Source organism: Arachis hypogaea, chromosome 18 (genome assembly GCF_003086295.3).
Source record: "Arachis hypogaea cultivar Tifrunner chromosome 18, arahy.Tifrunner.gnm2.J5K5, whole genome shotgun sequence".
NCBI lineage: Eukaryota > Viridiplantae > Streptophyta > Magnoliopsida > Fabales > Fabaceae > Arachis > Arachis hypogaea.
Window position 1 is genome coordinate 27,989,263 of NC_092053.1, and position 11,278 is coordinate 28,000,540.

Consider the following 11,278-nt stretch of genomic DNA (forward strand, 5'->3'; position numbering starts at 1 on the left):
GATTTAAACATAGAATCATAACTGACCTTTGTTCCGTATGTTATTATTTGGCTAAAACGGTTATCCCATTTTTTAGACTGACAGACCAGAAAGGTCTTCGAGGTATGTGTAATCTTCTTAAAACTTAACTTCCCTAAAATATTCGTTTACTTGGCGTCGAAGTGCTTTTTGCAGGTTCTCACCCCGCCATTCTGTTTATCACCGACGTATATCGCATGCAGGCTAAGGAGCTCGACGACTTCCATCAGGAGACGAGTTATACATCGGAACATCCAGGCAAGAACATTTGGCGCCCACCGGGGGCCGAAGGTTTTTGAACAACCCTTTTTTAAACGGCCCTAAACACCCCAACGTCTCTCCATGGCGGATGTGTCTCCCCTACTCCATCCGAACTTCTTCGGATGGTAACCGAGTTGCAGCAGGCAAATCAGCGCATGGCAAAGGCAAATCAACGAATGGCTGAAGAAAACCAAAGGATGCAAAATCAAATTGCAGAACTAGTTAATGCCTGGCTAGAACACAATAATGATCGTCAAGAGCATCAGGAGAATGAAGAGCGTCGGTCAGAACCAACGCACGTCTCCGAAACTTCTCGCAATGACGACAATAGAGGACCAAAAAATGAGGAGGATGAACCTGACAATTCTGTTGGACCCTTCACGGCCGATATCATGAACTATCAAATGCCTAAGCAGTTTACCCTGCCGACGACCCTTACCCCTTACGATGGGTTAGGAGATCCAAAGCAACACCTCAAAAAATTCCGATCTATCATGATAGTAAATGGTGCATCTGACCCTATCTTGTGTCGTTGTTTTTCTTCTTTTTTAGATGATCCTGCACTTGATTGGTTTTGCTCTTTGCCTGCAGATTCTATCTCACGATTTCAGGAGTTGGCCAAGCAGTTCGAGGACCACTTCGCAGCATCGGCAATATACTTGCATGATTTCGACTACCTGAATACCATCAAACAAGGCCAATAGGAGAGTCTGAAGGATTATATCACCCGTTTTACCAAGATCGCTATGCGCATTCCAACCTTCATCCCGAGGTACATTTGCATGTTATTAAAAGTGGGCTATGCCCAGGCAAGTTTCAAGAAGCCATCGCCGTGGCAAAGCCAAAAACTTTGGCCGAGTTTCGAGAAAAAGCCAAAGGTCAGATAGATATCGAAGAACTTCACCAGGCGCGAAAAGCAGAAAAAACATCAAACGCCAAAGACGATGATAAACCTCGAGATAACAAAAAGACTTTCAAGCCGGTCCCTCGTTACAACTCATACACCCAGTTTAATACAAAGCGGAACGACATTATAAAAGAAATTCTCAGTGCAAAGCTGATCAAGCCGCCTCGGAAGGCAGGCAACTATCCAAAACCAAAGAACATCGAGAAGTCCAAGTATTGCACCTTCCACCAAAAACATGGACATACAACCGACAAATGTGTCATCACCAAGGATCTTTTAGAGCGGTTGGCAAGACAAGGGCATCTAGACAAGTACATTGCTGGCCATATGCAGAAAAGAGCCGTACCAAGCAACGATACATCCCTGGTAGGCACATCATCCCGTGAGAAAGATAAAGCCCCTGTACCACCACGAGGTGTGATTAATTGCATCTCCGGTGGATACGTCGGTGGAGACCATACAAGCTCGGCCCGAAAATGCACGTATCGGACCATGTTAACAGCCAGACATATCACTAACGAGCAACCAAGGACTGCAACCATACCAGAGATGACTTTTCATCCCTCGAACTTCAATAGCAATTACATCAACTTGGATGACCCAGTTGTCATCTCAATCCAGTTAGGAGATTTGATTGTTCGAAAGGTCCTTCTAAACCCTGGAAACAGCTCTGATGTCTTATTCTTTTCAACGTTCGAGAAAATGAAATTAAGCAACAACATCCTCCAGCCATCCGTAGGAGATTTGGTCGGCTTCTCAGGAGAACAGGTGCCGGTTTTGGGCTCAGTGTGGTTACACACCACACTCGGTGAGCACCCACTATCTAAAACACAAGATATTCAATATCTCGTGGTGGATAACTTGGTGGCCACAATTCATGGCGATCATCGGGAAGTTCGGCTGTGCTACAACACAAGCTTTAAGCCACCAAGAAGCAGAAGAGAAGAAACACAAGTTAATGTTGTTCAGAGCAAACAACCAATCTTATACTGACGATCCAACAAAATTTACTTTTGTAGGTAGATCCGCGAAAGATGAAGAAAGGGAAAAACTAATCATCTTCCTACGCCAAAATACTTATCTCTTCGCCTGGACTCTAGGTGGCATGCCGGGAATTGATCTGTCCATAATTACTCATCGACTCTCAGAAGAAACGCAATCTCGGCACTGAGAAGTGCTTAGCCTCGATGGAGGAAGCTAAGAAGCTCATTGACGCCAACTTCATCCGAGAAATCAAATTTACAACATGGTTGGCCAACGTAGTTATGGTAAAGAAAAGCAACGGTAAATGGCGCATGTGCGTCGATTTTACCGACCTAAATAAAGCTTGCCCCAAAGATGCATACCCCTTACCTTGAATTGACACTTTGGTTGATAACTCTTGTGGTTATGGTACCTTGAGTTTTATGGATGCATATTCTGGTTATAACCAGATCCTTATGCATCCATTAGACCAAGAAAAAACAGCTTTTATAACTGCATATGGTAATTATTGTTATAACGTCATGCCTTTTGGTCTTAAGAATGCAGGGGCCACTTATCAGAGATTAATGAACAGGATCTTTGACAAACAAATAGGTCAGAATATCAAAGTATACGTTGATGATATGGTTGCCAAAACATAGATTGGAAGTTCTCACGTTACCGACCTTAAGGAAATTTTTGCACCGATCCGATCATACAATATGAGATTAAACCCTGAAAAGTGCGCCTTTGGCGTTCGCCGGGGGGGAGTTCCTTGGGTTCATCCTGACCAGCCGAGGTATTGAAGCAAATTCAGAAAAGTGTCAAGTGATACTGGACATGCAAAGCCCGAGGATGATAAAAGAGGTCCAGCGTCTGACTGGGAGACTGGCAGCCTTATCCAGATTTTTACCCTGTTTGGCATCTAAGTCTTCTCATTTTTTTCGATGTTTACGAAAAAATATGAATTTTCAATGGGATGAAAACTGTGAAACTGCATTTACTAGTTTGAAACAAATCCTTTCAACACCACCGGTGTTACAAAAACCTAAGCTCGGCGAGCCACTTTACTTAGACTTATCTATCACTGACTCAACTCTTGGTTCTATTCTTGTTACAGAAAATGACAAAATTCAGCAACCTGTTTATTTTGTAAGCAAGTCACTGCAGAATGTCGAGCTTGGTTATCCAAAACTGGAGAAGCTTGCGTTCGCTTTGGTCTTCTCAGCAAGATGGCTCCGACCCATTTTTCAGAGTCATGTTATTAATGTCCGAACAGGGCAGCCACTTAGGCAGGTGCTCGCCAAACCAGAGCTAGCAGGAAGGTTGATCAAGTGGTCGATTGGACTTTTCGAGTTTGATATTCAATATCAACCTCGGGGATCTATCAAATCACAGTATTTGGCAGATTTTGTTGCCGAACTTACTGCTCAAACGCTAGACGAAGGGAGCTTCGAATGGGTCTTATTCGTCGATGGTGCTTTCAACCCTCATGGATCAGGAGCGGGCATCATCCTTGAAAATCAGGACGGCATAGTACTGGAGCATTCTGTTCGTTTCTCATTCAAAACAAGTAATAATCAGGCCGAATACGAGGCCCTCATTGCTGGGCTCAGGTTAGCCACTGATTTACAGATTAATGCTATAAAGGTTTATTGTGATTTACTATTGGTTGTTCAACAAGTTAATCAATGTTTTCAAACAAAGGATCCCATTTTGTTAAAATATATGGATGTGGTTAAAAACCTTCAAACTAGTTTTTCCAAAATCGAGATTAATCATATCCCTAAGGATTAAAACCACCGCGCAGATATTTTATCAAAACTAGCCACCACACAACCAAATGCTGCAACTCTTTTACAATCAATGTTAGATAAACCGAGCATTGATACAACCACCATTTTCAATATCAATGATGGAAATAGTTGGCAAAAGCCTTATATATAATATCTCCAAGATGGGGTTATTCCAAATGACGTAACCGATCAAAAAAAATTCAAGCGACAGGCCTCTTTCTTTACACTACTAAACAATACTCATATAGGCGAGGATACTGTCGACCTCTTTTAAAATGTTTAGACAGATCGGAATCCGACCTTATTTTAGCTGAGGCTCATGAGGGCATCTACAGGATTCACACTGGAGCCAGAAGCCTGGCGCAAAAGATACTCCGCAAGATTTTACTGGCCTACGTTACGGGATGACTACCGACAAAAAGTGAAAGCTTGCGATAGTTGCTAGAAACATGCTCCAGTCATCAACATACCAGTAGAAAACCTCCACCACTCAGAGGTAAGCTGGCCATTCAATCAGTGGGGGCTTGACATTCTCGGACCTTTCCCCACTATGCCAGGACAGGTAAAATTTTTGGTTGTGGAAATTGATTATTTCTCTAAATAGGTAGAGATCCAGCCTTTAGCAAAAATAACATCCTCTCAAATGATATCATTTGTATAGAAACATATAATTTGTAGATTTGGTATACCTCGTCATATCATCACTGACAATGGTCGCTAGTTTACCGACCATAAATTTAAGACCTTTTTTGCAGAATTTACAAATCAAGCAACACTTTTCATCGGTCGAACACCCACAATCAAATGGTTTAGCTGAAGCTGCCAACAAGGTCCTTTTACAGGCTTTGAGGAAAAAGCTCGACAATGCTAAAGGCCTCTAGGCCGAGCTTATTCCTGAAATCCTCTGGGTAATATAACACCACAATGCATTCAACAACTAAGGAAACACCATTTTGTCTAGTGTACGAATCCGAGGCTATGATACCTATTGAGATTTCACAACACTCCCTGAGGACACAGGCCGGGGATTCTAACCAAGCCTGACTCGCCGAGCTTAACTTGATCGAAGAAATACGAGACACGGCTTCTGTACGCCACAAAGCATTACAACAGCAAATAGCCCGCAGACACAACAAGAAAGTACATTTTCGATCTTTTGATGTGGGGGATTTGGTGTTAAGAAAAACTGAAGACGCCAGAAAATATCCCCTCTTATGGTAAGCTCGCTGCAAGATGGGAAGGGCCTTACAGAGTATATGAGGTTGTCGGTCGAGGAGCTTATCGACTAGAGGCATTGGATGGCACCAAAATGCCTAGCACCTGGAATATTAGTTCTCTAAAGCGCTACTACAGTTAACAACAAGAACATGCTAGTACTCTTTTTCCTACCCCGAGATTTTTTCCTAAAGGGTTTTGCTCGAGGAGGTTTTAACGATGCTAGCTCATCTGAGACCTTTTTTGTAAAGGTACTATAATAAATAAATAAATTTACTATTTTCTTGCATATTATTGCTTACAGTTACTTACGCACAATAGTTATCCTTTAAAAACAACTTATTCAACTAAATCTATGGCTATCAATTACCGACAATTCTTCTTACATAAAACATTATCATTCAGACTATGGTTCATCTTCTATAAAATTATATTAAGCTAACTATTGCTTATAATGATCAGTATATATCCTCAGATCCTCATTAGTCAGGGAATCAATCATTCAATTAGGCATAGATAACGCCTAAATCGATCAAAATAATTGAACACAAAATGTTAAAACCTCTAGGCCACCGAGCTGAGGTACCCTGGGAGCTTGCGGATGAGAAGCCACCAGCCATCGACTGCAAGAAGATCATCCCACATGGCAGAAAGTTCACGGCTTTGGGCTACCGACCACCTTCTCTTCCTGCATCCGCTGATGCAGCCACATCTTCTGCTGCCCCTTCAGTACCTGCTGCACCACCCACATCCACAGCACCCTCACCTGCTTCCCAGCCCATCTACCACCTTGTGCACCACCTATTTGAGCGCCTAGACCAGATGGAGCACCACAACCAGCGGCGATATGAGCGGTCTGAGCGTCGCAGCAAGCAACGCTATGAGCATTTGAAGTTGATGATCCGGTCGGGCCACACTGACATCCCCTCCGAGCCTGACACACCATCAGAGCCATCTGAGGAGGAGGCGGATGAGCAGGAGGACGATGCATGGGCAGAGGATGAGCAGGCAGGACCCGAGCAGGCTGTGTCCCATCATGAGGAGCCCATCAGATACAGCCAGTAGATCCCCAGGTCCCTATATAGATAGAGCCTCTGCTTCAGCAGGCAGATCCTCAGACACCCACACAGACTGCAGCACCTCATGCAGCCACAGAGACACCAGCAGAGCACCCTTCCGGAGATGACGCTTCTTCACACCCAGCCTGATTGAGCATCGGGGACGATGCTATTATTTAAGTGTGGGGAGGTTGCCATCTCTGGCGAATCTTATTTTGGTGAACTACTTTCAGACTCTTTTTCATCCTATTTTATTTCTTTTTCTGTATTTTTATTTTATTTTATTTTATCTTATTTTTCTTCCCAGTACTTGCACATTTTCTTTTGCTGTATTTATGTTTATTTTTACTTTATTGCACTTTGGGTTGTATATATCTTAGATATTTAGCTTGATTTGCACTCTTAGCTTATTTAGTTATGATGTAGAAAATATGGATTATTTAGTTTAGTTTACCCTTTTAGCATATGACAAATTGGTTTAATTGAAAATAAAAGAGTAAACTAGAAATTATTAGTTTTTCATAATCACAACAATCCACTTAGTATGTATACATATAGCACTAAATGTTAGTAAATTGACAACATATTTCAAAGAATATACTTATTTTTATATGAGCCATTCAAAGATTCACATTGAGTTGAATGGAAACTCTTAATTCCTACTTGCATGATATACATAACTGATATATGGTTTTTGAGCCAAAGAACACACAACTCGTGAATTTTTTAGCTTAATTGCATGGTTACATTGTTTAACCATAAATATTTACTTTCTTATGTATTTTCTTCTCTATGCTTGCAGACTTTACTGTGTTCCACTCTATATGTCCAATATAGAATGTATTTACATACTTGCATATGATTGAGGCCATTATTTGTTATTGCTCACTTATCCCAAATAAGCCTACTTTTTTAAGTCACCATTGTTAGCCACCTTGAGCCTTTTACTCCCCATTTATTCTGTTCTATAACCACATCACTAGCCTTAAGCACAAAAATAAATTAAATATCCCAAATTAGATCCTTGGTTAGCTTAAGATAGAGATTGTGCATCCACTAAGTATGGGAAAACTGTGGGAATATGGGATGATAGGAAAGGCATTAAATTGATAAATTATTTGGAATTTGGGTACCTACTCACGTGAAAACAGAAAGATTAAAAATTCATGTGCATTGATAATGTTATGTTTACTTTTATTTTAATTAATAAAAAAATATAATATAATAAAATAAAAATTTTAAGTAAATAAATAAATAAGGGGACAAAATTACCCCAATAATGAGTTTAGTAAAAAAATCAATGCACATAGGATAAAATTAAAAATAATTTGATGCATGAGTATGTGATAAGAAAGTGAGAAAATTATGGGAAGTTAGGCATAATTTTAAAATTGTATAGAGTATGTATATGTTAGGTGAGATTTTAGACTAATCAAGGATTCAATTTATAGCTCACTTAGCCTTATATATATATACCCTCACCTTTACCTTAGCCCCATTACAACCTTGAAAAGACCTCATGATGTTTGCATGTATACATTAAATACTTGTTGATTGGTTAGACGAAGAACAAAGTTTTAGAAAGCATAACTAGAGAAGAGTAGAGTGATTAACCCCAAACACTGAGTGATTAGAGTGCATACACAAATTCAGTGAAGGTTCAATAGCTCAATTCCATATATCCATGCTTGATCATTGCTTGTCTTGCAAGTTTGTGAACTCTTTTAATATAACTCAATTGTGAATGTATTTTAATATGGTTCAACCTTGGTTATGCATATATGATTCCTTGAAAAATTTGACTCAATATAACCACATGTAATCTCTATGTGTATATAAGTGGATAGTAATTAGAATTGCATGATTCATTTAGGTAGCTTGCATTTAGATAGATTGCATTGCATAGATTCCACCATTCTACCTTCACTCTTTTTCAATTTCTCTTGAGCTAAGCATGAGGACATGCTAATGTTTAAGTGTGGGGAGGTTGATAAACCACTATTTTATGATTTATATTGTGCTCAATTGAGTGGTTTTTATCAAGTCTTTGCTCACTTATTCACATTATTTGCATGGTTTTACAAATCCTTCCTAATTCTGTAATATATGTGAAACATGTTTCCTAGGCCTTAAAACTGTTAGTCTTAATTATTCTTTATTACCATTTGATACCGTGATCCGTGTGTTGAGTATTTTCAGGCTTTATAGGGTAGGAATGGCTTAGAGGACAGAAAGCAAACATACAAAAGTGGAAGGAACGTGCGAAAATGGAGTTTTGAAGAAAATGGCAGCGACGCGCACGCATGGACGACGCGGTCGCGTGACTCGCACAGAACACAAGCGACGCATATGCGTAACTGACGCGTACGCGTGGGAAGAAAAATCGCCAAATGACGCCCACGCGTGACAGACGCCACGTGCAGGAAGTTGCAGGAAACGCCCTCGGCGATTTCTGGGCCCCTTTTCGGCCCAGATCCAAGCCCAGAAACACAGAATAGAGGCTGGAAAATGAGGGAATCAAATCATTCATTCATCATTCATTCAACATTCATTATACACAATTTTTTATTTTAGATGTAGTTTTCTAGAGAGAGAGGCTCTCTCCTCTCTCTTAGGTTTTAGAATTAGGATTTCTCTTAGCTTATGGTTATTTCTTCCTTCCAGGTTCAATGTTCCTTTACTTTATGTTCTCTTTTACTTTTATTTATTCTATTACTTTAGTTGATTACTTGATGTTGCCAATTTGGTTTATGGATTCCTATGTTTAATTTGATTTTCTATTTAATATAATTTGAGATATTTCAGATAATTAGATTGTTTTCTTCTATTTATGATATAAATAATTTGGATTTTTTCCCTTTTAGCTTTGGTTGAGTAATTGGTGATACTTGAGTTGTCAAACTCAGCTGTTGATTGAAAATTAGAATTTGCTGATTGATTTGGATCCCTCTAAAGCTAGTCTTTCCATAGGAGTTGACTAGGACTTGAGGAATCAAGTTGATTAGTCCACTTGACTTTCCTTTATTTAGTAAGGGTTAACTAAGTGGGAGCAATAAACAATTTTCATCATACCTGATAAGGATAACTAGGATGGGATTTCCAGTTCTCATACATTGCCAAGAGTTTTTCTAGTTATTAATTTACTTTCCTGCTATTTAATTTCCCTGTTCAACCTTTCAAAAACCCATAAATATACCTTTTTCCATAACCAATAATAAATCATACTGCCTTGCAATTCCTTGAGAAGACGACCCAAGATTTAAATACTTTGGTTATAAATTTTATTGTGTTTGCTTAAGTGACAACCAAAGTTTTTGTACGAAAGGATTCTCTGTTGGTTTAGAAAATATACTTACAACGGGAATTTTATTTGTGAATTTCTTTACTAGCAAGAATCTAATCGTCAAGCCTCATCTTCTTTCTTCCTCAAAGCTTCCACATCTTTCTCATGAATCCCTTTCATCAATTTCAACTCCTCTTCCACAGAGGACAGTTTCTTTTCTATTTCAGACAAAGCTGTTTCCTTTATTTCTAGTTGTCCCTTTAGGCCAATCTCTTCGGTCGTTTTCAACAATAGTTTTCTGTGCCTCTTCTCTTGACACCGGCCTATGCTGGCAAGACGAAAGCCTAAAACCTACAATTACATTCTCGTATAAATAGTGACTAATTTTGATCAATCATATTTCATGTATGGAAATAAATAAACTTACCTATAAAAACTGATCAACCCCTACATCCCCAACCTCTTCAATTCGTGACATATCCGATGCAGCTTGGACAACCTCATCAGCAACAACATTGAATGGAAATTTCTTGTCCCAGACTGACGACCGATCTTCCTCATCATCAAAACTATGCAATCTCTTCTACTTGCTAGTGAAACTCACCAGCTCCCCAAGCTAAATACCTTTTTCTTCTTCGTCTAGGTTAATCATATCTGATTTCCTCTTTTTGAAAACAATTCCCTTCTTCCTGGGTAGTGGTTAGTTAACCTCAGCTCCACCCTCCATCTTGTCAGGATTTGAGGACGATCCCTCAAAGTTTTTGGCTCTGAAACGCGCTCTTAGGCTTGATGCTGACACCCCTGGATATTTACCAGCTACAAATTATAAAACCATCCATCAGATACATAAAAATGACAATACTAACCTAGTTTATCATACAACCCTCTCACTAAAATATTCTAAGATAGACGACTTATCCTCCTCCCATGGTAACAACTCAGATACAGAAATCAGACCACCCTTATCAACCATCTCTGCCAGATATGCTATTATACATTCGTTCCGAGGAGTTATAAGCTCGAGACCTAATATATGCTGGGGCTGACAACACCAGTACATTGGAAACTTCTCTCCCAAGTTCTCATCCAGATAAAATGGAAAATCTTCGTCTACTGACTTCACCTTCAAGAACATCTCTTTAAAATCTTTAAAAGAAGATTTGTAGAGTTTAAAAACAGCAAATCCAAGAGTACTATTCAAGTTAACCCATAGATCTTTCCAGACCCGCTTGGCTTGAAAAAGTGAAAAGAAAAGCTCCAATTCAAGTTCAATTTTGAGAAATTGTGTTGAAACTTGAAAATATTTCAAAAGCACCCAACCATTAGGATGCAGCTGGGAGGGTGCACAGTTCAATTGTTTTAAAACATCACATTCAAAATCTGTGAATGGTAACCTCACATGGAGTTCTTCGAGTACACAACTATACATGAAAAACTTTCAAAATCCTTTTTTCTATGAAAAACACGATCAGACCGGTTGCATGGCAGTAGTTCCAGATGAAAACCAGGCCTCACCACCCTACTTATATTTACTTCACTAACACTCTCTTTATCAACAAAAAGGGAAGCCTGTATTTTCACATCACCATCAACCCAGTCATAGGAGTTATCATCATTGATCTTAGACAAAGTTTTCAACTTTTTCTCACCCATCTTTCAGAAAACTAAAGCACACAATGAAGGATAAAAAACTAAAAGAGTAGGGTATTCACTAACCTCTTTTACTCATTTTTTCATGAGTTTCCAGAACGACGCTAGTTAAAGCAGAAAGCGTGTT

General features: G+C 39.5%; 1 protein-coding gene across 1 annotated transcript; it reads left to right on the top strand.

Moving 5' to 3' along the window:
• Window positions 1-401: 401 nt before the first annotated feature.
• On the top strand, window positions 402-2,179 carry LOC112769837 (uncharacterized). The gene is made up of 2 exons (XM_025814300.1): window positions 402-975; window positions 1,089-2,179. The coding sequence occupies exons 1-2, from the start codon at window positions 402-404 to the stop codon at window positions 2,177-2,179; spliced, it is 1,665 nt and encodes a 554-aa protein (XP_025670085.1).
• The last annotated feature ends 9,099 nt before the right edge of the window (window positions 2,180-11,278 follow it).